At 42.4% G+C, this 13,103-nt stretch overlaps 1 protein-coding gene across 7 annotated transcripts in view; it reads left to right on the forward strand.

Annotated features, from left to right (window-relative positions):
• The window catches only part of LOC144799967 (beta-galactoside alpha-2,6-sialyltransferase 1-like), a 419,348-nt gene extending 409,387 nt beyond the window's left edge, over positions 1 to 9,961 (forward strand). For all 7 annotated transcript variants that reach the window (XM_078671614.1, XM_078671617.1, XM_078671619.1 and 4 more), the window contains one exon: positions 8,629 to 9,961. In XM_078671614.1, the coding sequence (XP_078527740.1) occupies positions 8,629 to 8,885 (257 nt within the window). In that variant the 3' untranslated portion in view covers positions 8,886 to 9,961. The remainder of the gene's footprint in view (positions 1 to 8,628) is intronic.
• The last annotated feature ends 3,142 nt before the right edge of the window (positions 9,962 to 13,103 follow it).

Genomic DNA, 13,103 nt, shown 5'->3' on the forward strand with positions numbered 1-13,103 from the left:
TGCATAGCCTTTAAAAACAGAGGCAAAAGTAGTGCCACCCACCGTGAGAAAGGGCGTATGCCCGAAACGCGTCGGTGTGACAGACTGATTGTGGGAGTTTGCTAAATAAATCAGTCATCTATGATTCCTGAGTGCTGCAAATTATTTTTGTACTAAAAAAAAAAAATATATATATATATATATATGGCGTCTGTGCAGGAGGGCTGTGAACAGCCCCGGCTTCACTTCGCGGCTCAGGCATGTCGCAAACAATCCACAGAAACAGTTGCCTGTCGAAGAAGGAAGCCTCACAAGAAGATTAAAATCTGCCACATTTATTCATGGAGGACACAGCATGGGGAAAACGCCAACTTGCTGCAAAGTACAGACAAACCATCACCTGCACAACAAAGTTTGTAATATATGTCATCCAATGTAACTGGCATCTAATACATAGGAACCACGATCTGTATGCTCAAAAAAAGAATCTTCGAACATATCCGGGCTGTAAAAAATAAGGACATTTCTTATGCCACAGTGAAACACACGATGGTGTGTCAAAACAGTGACTGGAGAGCAATGCACTTCTTTGGAATCCACATCATATAAAACCATGAAAGAGGGGGTGATAGGATCAAGAAATTACGCCGAATTGAATCTAGGTACATAATCAGATTAAGAACCAAAACCCTTAGTGGGATTAACAATGATGTGGAGTTATTTGTACACCTGGATTGAGACACCTGAATTCACTGAACTTCTTGAATATACAAGATAATCCAAAATATGGAAAATACTGGGAAAAGAGTACTAATCCGCAAGAAAAGGAACTGCATTTGAGCTACACAACAATTACATACTAAGGTCCAATCGAAAGAGAAAAAAGTCTCTGGTGATGTACTAAATATATTATAAATGTGCAATTTCGAATTTTACAATGATAAATCACTGTATGCAAAGTAATGAATTTCACCTTAAAACTGACAGATTTGTAAATATTGTACTGGGAAAAGGGAACTAATCCCCAAGAAAAGTAAACTGCATTTGAGCTACACAACGATTAGACACTAAGGTCTAACTACAGCCCACGCCCATCACAGGGCAAATCATTGTGGGCTCTGTAGTGCGTCCATAAAATGACAACCTGAATGCTTTGCCCTGCGATGGGCGTGGGATGAAGTTAAAATCTGTGGGTGTGTCCTCCCGCATTTGTCGAGCCTCTGAGGAGGAAGCAATCTAGCTTTGAAACGTGTCGGGCTTTTTTGACATGTAGTAATGCCATTAGCGCTGTGAGATGTTTACCTTATTTGCTACATCAACTTTTTCGAGTGCATTTCTAAGAGTGGGGCACCTGGAGCAGCTATATATGAGCAAGGGAAGTTGTTCCGGAAACGCGTTGAGTGGGCTGTGAATAAAACACCAGTTATTTGAACGGAGTTGCTGGCCTGGACGTCGTTCTTTTACAAAGTGTGAACGATTTTTGTGAAATACTTGGGATTGGCGATCCCGTCCTGGACCGCCGCTGCTAGTGGCCATCCATGCTTCATCGCCGACTTTTTCGTTATATATATATGTATATATATATATATATATATATATATATATATATATATATATATATATCCCAACTTAGTCCAGTAATGTTTGCATCGAAAAATAACTCACTGGTGCCGTGGCCTCTATTTCAGACGGTGTTTATTAAATCAAAGCAACGGGTGCCCAACGCGTTTCGCTGTTAACTTCACAGCTTTTTCATGGGTGTCACTTTTACAAGTGAGTGCATATTTAAAGGTGCAGAGAGCAGTTTCACTTCCTCACCATAAACATAGTAAACATACTTCGTTGCAGTTGATGTTTATAATTTTGTTTGCGTGAACTCGGAGAAATGTTTAAAATAAACACTTATAATTCAATTCCTTGTCGCATTAAAGCATTACAAAAACGAAAATTCACACAATTCCACTTATTGTACATCTTTTAAAAAGTTTTTAACAAGTTTATTATGTTTTTGAAACAGAGAGAGTTAAGCAATTTTGTAATAGATAGTATATATGTCTTTTTTTGTTGCAGAAGCCATCGAAATGTTGAAGACTGTGAACGTTGGAGGACTTTATGAATATTAGCTCACTTGAGCAGGATTTCTTAGTTTAAAATGTTTTTGACAGTAAGGCTGTAGTTTAAAAACTGATATGATGTAAGGCAAAAGTACCATTAATGCATCACTATATTATAATAATATATATATAATATAATAATAACTTGTTAAAAACTTTTTAAAAGATGTACAATAAGTGGAATTTTGTGAATTTTCGTTTTTGTAATGCTTTAATGCGACAATGAATTGAATTATAAGTGTTTATTTTAAACATTTCTCCGAGTTCACGCAAACAAAATTATAAACATCAACTGCAATGAAGTATGTTTACTATGTTTATGATGAGGAAGTGAAATTGCTCTCTGCACCTTTAAATATGCACTCACTTGTAAAAATGACACCCGTGAACAAGCTGTGAAGTTAACAGCAAAACGCATTGGGCAACCGTTGCTTTGATTTAATAAACACCGTCTGAAATAGAGGCCACGGCACCAGTGAGTTATTTTTCGATGCAAACATTACTGGACTAAGTTGGGATATATGGGAGTGGCGTCCCTGCCGTGCTGCCCGCCGCGGAAGTGGCTCGGAATTTGCTGAGTTTACGTGTGGATATATATATAGGAAAGCGGCAAATCACACTTCCAGTCATAACATCACTGAACGCCAGCGATCGGCCCTGATGGATCTGATCAATGATAAAACTCTGGTGACAAAGCCCTCTGATAAAGGGGGGAATGTGGTCCTAATGAGCAGGGACCAATACAAAGAAGAAGCACTGAGGCAACTCGCAGATAAAAAATTCTATATGGAATGTACATCTGCGACATATCAACAAAGTATCAGACAATATGAGACATTAATACAGAAGTGGTACAGCCTCAAGATGCTGGGAAAAGATGAACATCTCTTCTTAAGGAACAATACCCCCATGACACCCACCTTCTATCACCTCCCCAAATTACATAAGAGCATGAACTGTCCTCCTGGTCGCCCACTCATCTCATCCATTGGCAGTTTAACAGAAAACATGTCACGTTTTGTAGATAATGTATTGTTTCCTTTGGTGGTGAAACTAAAATCCTACATACGGGACACCAAAGATTTTCTAATTAAAATCCAGGAGTTAACATGGAGCCCTGGATATCTGCTAATGGTACTGGATATTACCAGTCTATATACACGCATAGAACATGGGCGAGGACTAGAGGCTGTCAGATATTTTCGTGAACAGCGGCAAATGAGATTCGCCAGACACAATGAAATGATCATTGAATTTGTTGAGTTCTGTCTGACTCACAATATCTTTCTTTTTGAGGACCAGCTATACATCCAAAGGTCCGGTACGGCGATGGGCACCTGCTTCGCCCCCAGCTATGCAAAGTTGTTCATTGGCTGGTGGGAGGAGCGGGTGCCTAGGAGCTGTACAGTGGGTCAAGACACTGGGGAGGTGATTTGCTGGCCCCGTTACATCGACGATTTGTTTATTGTCTGGAACGGTGGCATGAATACAGCGGAGGAATTCATTAAGATATTGAACACCAATGACCTCGACCTGCACTTCTCGGGTTCGGTTAGTCCGGTGGCAGCGGACTACTTGGATCTGAGAGTGTTCGTCGAGGAGGGCCATCTGCATACCACCCTCTATAGGAAGGAAACTGCTGGCAATTCGACACTCTTTGCCAGCAGCAGCCACCCTCCCCAGCTAAAAAACAGCATTCCCTACGGAGAGCTACTTAGACTCTGAAGGAACTGCTCAAAGGACTCTGACTTCGAGGCGGCTGCTTCGGAATGTCTAACATGCTTTTCCATCAGGGGTTATGGTGAGAAACTACTGAATAACACACTCAAGAAGGTCAGAAGGGAGGAAAGGGCGACACTCCTGGCTACTGATAACCATGCTGTAGGCAGAGAGAATAAAGCCACAGGGAACGGAGGGAAGTTCCGATTGATCACCCCTTACTCATCAGGTGCCAAAGATTTAAAAACTATGCTCAACAAGAACTGGCATATACTACAAACAGACAGCACACTTAAGGAGGATTTACCGGCCCATCCCCTAATTACATTCAGTAGGGCTAGATCACTTGGGGATATGTTGGTCTCCAGTCATCTGGAGAAACTGACACCCAAAACTAACACCTTGAAGCAAATGGCGGGATTCTTTCCCTGTGGCCACTGTAAGGCCTGTACAGGTAGTAGAAGAGTGTTATCATACACTATACCAGACACGGGTAATACAGTGCCCATTAAGAAATTTATAACCTGCAGTTCCCAGTTTGTTGTATACTGTCTGCTCTGCCCGTGTGGCCTCCGCTACATCGGCAGCACAATTAAAGAACTCAAACTGAGGGTATTGGAACATCTCCGGGCAATCGAGAAGGTAGATACCGCATATCCGGTTGCCCAGCATTTTGCCGAGGAACATGACAAAGATCGCAACAAGCTCCAATTCTTTGGGTTGGACATTGTTCCACCTAATGTTAGAGGAGGCGATCGATTGAGAAGACTCCGCAGGTTGGAATCAAGGTACATTATAGACCTTTCCACGAAACACCCGAGAGGACTTAATAGTGGGGAGGAATTGTCATTCCACTTAGGCAAGTGAGATTGAAACAACTATATCACCTCCTGGAAATGGTCTATTACTAGCATGTGGTCTTTGCCCTTGATGTCTGTTGGTATGCCACGTACTGTTTAACTGCATTCTTTGATTGCCATGTATATATCTCTGCACCTTTCTTTGTACAGTTGGATCTTTTTTGATCTTTTTTTATCCTTTTTGCCGTTTGCCCTGCACTTATTTTTCATCTACAGAGCTCTTGCAGGGCTCATGACATGTAGATATGTATGTATATATGTATATATGTACATATGATGATTTATACTGTTATCATTATTATTATTATTATTTTTCCGTAACTGGCTGCACCATTGTTCTCAGTATATGTTTTGTGCAAGAATCATGAGTAGACACTTTGCACATAGGACACTAGCCGATCCACGGCTTTATTGAACGTCACAATTAATTGACATCTAATAATATTTATATCCTCCTATTGGATTTAACACCACTCCAAAATGGTGCCCTCATTGGTGTGCGAGGGTTGAGTCCTATGTCAATGTCAATGATTGCCTAAAACTTTATTAACCTGCTGTTTGTTTGTCACGAGTGACACACTGACGAAGGCTCACGCCGAAACGCATCTTGTGCTTTTCCCCAAATAATAAATCACCGTGCATCTTTATTCCTTGAGTGCTGCTTTCTTTTCTTTTCTTGTCAACCGAGAGGAGTTTTGAGCGAAATATATATAGACCAGCGAGCAAGGCGTCAGGTACGCCGAAACGCGTTTGATTAGGCACGGTAATGCACTTTAATTAATTGAAAAAAATAAAGATTCTCAGCGGCTGCTGAAATTGAAAAGAGTCCGTCTCTCTCGTTGTTTGTGGACGCCGTATGGATGTTGGCGTTGAGTGTGGAATCAAGATATATAATAATTTTAAATAAATGAGGTGTTCTCCTGACCTGTGGCGTGTGCTCCTCTGCTTTCTCTCGGAGCAGAGAAACCTTGGATTAATATATATATATGTATATATATATATATATATATATATATATATATATATATATATATATATATATATATATATCTTCCTTTCGACTTCAGCCCACGCTTTGACATCCAGACACTCTTGGGCGGTGCGTTCACGGTACGTCGGAGCCAAGCTGTTAACAATTACATCCAGTATCTCCAAAGGAGACAATTCCGTGCGCACTCATAATTACTGAGTCAAGTCAACTTGATAATTTTTAAAGATGTGATTTATTTAGCATTCTTCAGCATACCAGTAACCCTCTACGAGTTTTAATCTTTACCAAGATCTTGCTCACGAAGTCGATAGTTCCACAAGAGTTATATTCTTCCATTTTTTAAAGGCATCACATTGGTAAAAGTCATTGACATCTCTTCCTGTCTCCCACACAAGGTCATTATGGTTAATGTAGTGCCCCAAAATAGCGTTATATTTTTAGCTGAAGATGAAATACACCCAGAAAAAAAAGTTAATCATTTGCATCATGTTATTAACATCAACCATTTATCGCGGTATTATTCATCGTATTTACATATTTACACCTATAAGCAAATTCGCTCATGTTCGCTCGCTGCCATTGTAACATCGGACCTCGGACCTGGGGGAACCGGGTTCGAGTCTCGGTAATGTCGCCCAAAAACCTCCTGTGATTCTGGGCAAATCACTTAATCTCCCCGTGCCTAACAAAAACTGAATGTGTGTACTCATGTAACGTAACTGGTGCTATGTAAAGCGCTCTGATACCCAGTTCGATTCGGGTCAAGTTTGCGCTATATAAAACACTGCAAAAAAAAAAAGTGAACTTTAATAACTCTTTTCATGCGCATGTTCGTAACACCGCTTCTATATCGGTACAGAAGCACATTTTCATTGTGATGATGGCTACACATTTAGACTATCTTTTTCCAATGTTACCCCAAAATTGGTTTTCAATTGTAACAATATTACCCTCCAGTGGGTATTTAGCCTGCACCTTTATGTAGCGGTAACAATTGTAAACTACATGGCATTTTGCAATTATAGAGACTATTATGCATCAATATAACCTACTCATTTAATTATTTCTAACCCTCCAGTGGGTAACTCTCTCTCCTATTCCACATTCATTTGCTTTTCATTCAATTATACGTAAATTGTTGCATCATTTACTATCCAGTTCATACTGAAATTCATATGGTACTGGTTGATAATGTCATTCTTGATCCTTAATCCAATTTAACATAAATTTAGTGTCCAGCTCCATAACCCTTCACCTTCAACATCCTGCGCATGCTACGCAAGATCTTCCAGTGGATCCCCACCGAGACCAGGAAGACGGTCACCCAGGCCCTCGTCACCAGCCGACTGGACTACGGCAACACCCTCTACGCCGGAACCACCGCGAAACTCCAGAAGAGACTCCAGCGGATCCAGAATGCCTCAGCAAGACTCATCCTCGACATCCCCCGACACAGCCACATCTCCGGACACCTGAGAGACCTGCACTGGCTCCCGGTCAACAAAAGAATCACCTTCCGGCTCCTCACCCACGCACACAAAGCCCTGCACAACCAAGGCCCAAAATACCTCAACAGCCGCCTCAACTTCTACACTCCCACACACCAGCTTCGATCGACCAGCCACGCCCTCGCCGCCGTCCCCCGCATCCGAAGAGCCACCACAGGAGGAAGGTCCTTCTCCTACGTGGCCGCCAAGACTTGGAACTCCCTCCCGACCCATCTCCGCCTGACCCAAGACCACCTCGCATTCAGGAAGCAGCTCAAGACCTGGCTGTTCGAGCAGTAGCGGAACCCCCCTCCCCAAGCGCCTTGAGACCCTCCGGGTGAGTAGTGCGCTATATAAATGCACTGATTGATTGATTGATTGATTGAATAAACCTTAAAATATAAAATTGATATAAAAACAAAAAAGGATATTTCTTGAGAGGCAGCAATTCATTATATCTAATATTAACATTAAGTGTAGTTCATATTTATAAGTGCGAATACAGTTCTTCGTCCTGATTCAGGCCATTTGGAGTCGAAGAACGAAAGTTCAAAATGTGTCTTGATTCTTTTTGCCTTAGAATCTTTTCTCGGTCTCCACCTCTGGGATGTTTAGCCACTGCTTCCACTGCATAAAAGATCAAATTTTTCCTGTTGCCTCCATGTTCCTTCTCCATGTGTTTTGCCACAGCGTTTCCCCTGTCATTGTTTACTGTGGCTCGTACATGTTCAAGAATCCGTTTTTTGAGTTCACATATTGTGCTGCCTGCGTATTTTAACGCGCAGGCACATTCAATAATATAAATTACATATTGGCTTTTGCAATTTATTAGTTGTTGTATTTTCCACATCCGTTTGTTGGCCATACGAATCTCCTTGGTGTTTTTTGCAATGGCACATACTTTGCAGTTAGTACATTTGTAGAAACCTCGAGGTTTTAACCATGTCTCCTGCTTTTTTGGGGGATAAAATGGCTGTGGGTCAGTTGATCCTTTAGGTGCATAGTTCTCCGATATGTAATTTCTGGGTGATCTCCTAGGAGATAGTTCTCCGATATGTAATTTCACATGTCTTATAGGATGTTCTCACCATCACACACTTCATACATGTTGTTAACAATGCTCTCTTTCCACTATCAGTGCACTTCACACACTATGTGGATGATGCACAGAGCCACCCATGTCTAAGCCTTACCTTTCTTGAAAGGTTGTTTGAACTATAGAATATTTGACCTCTCACACTGAAGAAAAGAAAGAATGATTTACCATTAAGAAATAATTAGCAACGCCTTTTCCCTTCCTTCCTTCTCCTTTAGTCGTGCCTGCATTTTATTGAACCAAAGTAGAAAGGTATTTAATACACCTTATTCTCTTTAGCATCAAGAGGCAATTTTGTTCCTTTCAGTGCACACAAGTGCATAACATAATGTGCTATAACATACTCTATGCACATCTCTAACAGCGCTCTCTCTTTTTTCAGGAATTTTCCTGATGCTCTCCCTTTGTGACGTGGTACATGTGTACGAGTACCTACCTTCACGCCGTCAGACGGATCTCTGTCACTACTACGAGAGGGTCCATGATGCGGCCTGCACCCTGGGTGCCTACCACCCACTGCTGTTTGAGAAGAATCTGGTAAAGCGCCTGAACCAGGGCCCAGACCTGGACATCATCCTACATGGCAAGGTGACTATTCCTGGCTTCCGCACCCTGAACTGCTCCCGGGCCAGTGTCTAGGACAAGTGGAACTTTGAGGAACATGACACAGGGCCTTAAGGGAGCCCAAAACCATGTGATATCAGGTAACCCACTCTAGAACCTTGAGGACTTCCAGAAAGGAAGCCAGGAACAAAAGGTTCTGTAGCACCTTGAGGCCTCTCTCAAGGGGACCCAGAAACACTATCGCACCATGGAACCCATTGCAGTGCCTTGAGGGCTACTAGAAAGGGATCCAGAAACAGTGGGCTCGAGGGGACCCACTGCAGCACCTTGAGGCCTTCTAGAAGGGGAACCAGAAACAATGGACTCTGAAAAACCCACTGTAATGCCTTAAGGACTCTTGCAAAGGGACTCAGAAACAGTAGGACACCAAGATATCCAGTGCAGCGCCTTGAGGACTTCCAAAAGAGGTCTGGATTGGAGTATGTGGCCCCAGAGGACTTAGACAGTGCCGGTCAAATGAACTAGGAGCCACTGGGTTGAAGTTACCAAATGACTCACTCAGTGATTGAATATCAAACTTAAAGGGGGTCTGAGAATTCCAATGATGATGACGGCATCTTACCTTTAGGTCTCCGGGAAGTATGGGAGCTGTCTACCTGCAGTATCATCTGAGACAGGCTAACTTTGCTGAGGTTTGAGCAGATGGGCAGTCTAAAGACTGGTGAGGCGCTCTTTAAAAAACATAAAAGTGGGCTTTGCTGTCCTTGCCCGTAACAGCCGAATTCGCATGAGGAGGTGGCCCGACTCGCTGTTGCCGTTGTGGCCATTAAAATACACATCTTGACCCTCCGGTGCTTACAGGTCCTGGGTAACGACCTATCCAGTTGCAGCCCTTACGAAGAGTGAGAGAAGCATCATATTTCCTGTATTTGAGATCGTCACACAACAGGACATTTCACATGGCCTAGGGGCAGAGACACGGTCTAGTCTGGGCCTAGTCCTCACTATTCATCAATGCCCCACTGGGGGGGCAACTATCATTCCTTGGAGAAAAAGTGTTAAAAATAACATCAAACCTCAAGGATTTTACATGTATAGTAAGAGAAACTGTGTTTACTACACAAGATAAATAAAAGCCCTGTATCATTTCATCAAGTTTACAGCCACATTTTTAATTTGAATTTATTGTGTATGTTTGAGGAAGGTGACACCCCTTCAAAAAAGTGGGTAACATACTGTAGAGAGTCATATGAGCTGGATGGAGCACCTGACCAATTCAATAGTGCTCATGTTATATAAATCCTGTATTTGATCTGGGAACACAAAGGTCCAGTCCAGTCTAGTCTTCACCTCTGAAATCCCCTGAATTATTGTCGAAAGTCAAATATACGTGTCAGCTTACATTCCCAGAAGCAATGGCCAACACACATCAGGTTAAGGCACCATTCACAGATGCCCACTTGGCTTCAACTTTCTCCAGAGGCTGCACTCACCTAAACAAACTGATTGAGATTAAAGGTTCTATTGCGCAGATGACTTCGGCTTTGTCTGTAACCAATTCCGAGGTAGAATCCTTGCAAAATCATATCAGCTCTTTTCAGAAGAGATTAATAACTGTAGAGGGGAGACAGATGGATGTGGAATCACGTCTAGACACTATCCTGGATTCGGGTAAAGACATCTAGTACGTCCAGCAGAAAGTCATTGACTTGGAAGACCACAGTCGATGTAACAATGTCAGGATTATTGGTTTACCAGAGCACATTGAAAAGGATGATTTATCTAGCATTTTGCGCACCTTGATCCCTGACCTTTTGAGCCTCACCTTCAATCCACCATTGGAATTCCATAGGGCTCATAGGATCAGCTCGAACTGCACAGTAATCGATCTTCATCCATGCCTTGTCTTGGCATGTTGTGTACGGCATCAGTATGCCAGATTGATTCTCCAGGTAACCAAAAACATTTTACTGAGACATGAGTCTACAATGCATGATTAAACAATCCTCTTTCTCCTGTGTGCCAGACGTTTCATTAGTATGTCACATCATCATGGGGGATTTGTAGATCACTTGGTATACTGTTAATTGATTTAAGTTCTAAATGAATGTACTTTTGTCTATGGTGAGAGGTTGAGGAGTCAGAGAAGGTATTGCTGTGAGGAATTTGATTGCAACGCTTAGATTCTGCTGTGATATGCTCCCATTTTGGTCCTTTGGAGCATCCTCTTTTCTCTGCAGCCTCATCGCCTTACCAGTTCATTATTTGTTTTGGCCAAATGAGGTTTTCCCATCTAGCAGGTGGCCTTTCTCCCTTCGGTATCCGTGCCTCTTTTCACAACCCATTTACAGGTTTAATTTTTAAGATCTATCACAGTCCCTTCACAGCTCCAGGATCTTGTCCCATTATAGGCGCCAGCTTTTCCATTCTCACTGAGTGTTTCAGTAGTATTAATTGCCAACCACCTTTCCCACTGTGTGCACCTGTCCCTTTTCCCCATTTCCCTCTCCCTGTCTGACAGTCAATCTTACCCTTTGGCACTTGCCTCACGACCATATAACACATATTAATCACATGGCACATCTCCTGCAGCAAAGGTCATCAAAGGTAGTTTCCTTGAATTTGCACGGTTTGACACATTTTATCAAGCAGAGAAAAAACTCACTTTTTTAGGTCATCAAAAACCTAAGAATGCCCTCCATCAAGAAGCTCACCTGTCTCCAGCAGAGTATGACAAGTTACGGAGAGTCTAAGTGGGCCGGGTTCTTCATGCAAGCATCTCTCCCACATCACAGGATCGGAATGACACAGGTGGTCCACTTAGGAAACAACGCATCTTTATACTTCTTCTTAAGGATCTCTTGTATATAATTCTTTACACTTGATCAGATACAGATGGCAGCTATGTGTTTGCCAAGCTTTCTATAGAGGGAATGACAGCTACCGGAGGCTCAGTGTATGCTCCACAGACCTCTATGTTTGGGTTTCTTTCTAAAATCAGTAGGTTACTGACTTCATTTGGCACCTCTCTAATCATCATTGGAGGAAGCAGGAATGTAGCTCTTGACCCTTTTTTGGACAGATCAGGTAGGCAGGACATATATCATGATGGGGACCATTTTGCTTTACGTGTTCTAATGCAAGATCATGCTCTTTAAGACGCTTGGAGACTCCTGAATCCACAAGGAACAGATTATATTTTCACCTCTTGCTCCCACAACATTCGTACTCATATTGACTACTTCCTTTGCACCGCCTTTGCGACTCAACACTTAGTAGATGTGAACATTATTCCTTACAGGATCTCAGATCATGATCTTATAGATCTACACATAGACTTGAGATTGCATTTACCACTGCGAGAATCTTTGGCGCCTAAATGCCTCTCATTATAAAGATCATGATTCAAAATGTCACTTCACAGAAGACGTAGAAAGGTATTTGGAGGACAATAAGGGCTCATTGACCTTGGCACAGACACTGAGGGAGGTTGGGAAAGGCATGCTAATGAGGGATTCGGCGATGATCAAATGGAGGCTTACAGACTCTAGACAAGAGCTGGAAGCATGGGTCATATCCCTGCCTACTGTCTATAACTAATCTCCAAAATCGTCCCTTCCCTGGGAGCCTCTGCTGGCTAAATATCAACTGAATACACACTGTACTACAGAGGTGGAGAAATGCCTTATCCTTATATAACAGACACTACAAAGGGGTGAGAAGGCAGGTAGGCTTTTGGCTCTGCCAACAAGTCTCATCCCAAATGATTTCCGCCATCTGAGATGCGGTGTCCCATCTCATCACCCACCCAATGGCAATATCGCAGAATTTCAGAAATATTATGAACGCCTTTACACAGCTCAAACACATACAGCAATAGACACAACATCTTCCTTTTTTAATTCCATTAAAATACCAAGGCTATCGTCTACACAATCTGCGCAGCTGGAAGGTACGGTCACCGCGGAGGAAAGCACATCAGCAGTCTACGCTATGCCATCCGGGAAGGCTCCCATGACGGACGACCTTCCAGTGGAATTTTATATGGCCACAAAAGCTCATATTGTTCCAATTTTGTTCTCAGTTTATCATGAGGCCCTAGTTGATGGTCACCTCTCAGCAGACTTTCCATGGACTCGATTGTCTGTGCTTCCAAAACCAGGCAAGGATCCCCTGGAATACTCAAGCAATCACAGAATTTCATTGTTAAACATGGATGTTAACATTTTGGCAATGGTTTGGCCATGCACCTGAGTAAGGGCATCACAACTTTTATTGATTCTTCTCAGGTAG

Source organism: Lissotriton helveticus, chromosome 12 (genome assembly GCF_964261635.1).
Source record: "Lissotriton helveticus chromosome 12, aLisHel1.1, whole genome shotgun sequence".
NCBI lineage: Eukaryota > Metazoa > Chordata > Amphibia > Caudata > Salamandridae > Lissotriton > Lissotriton helveticus.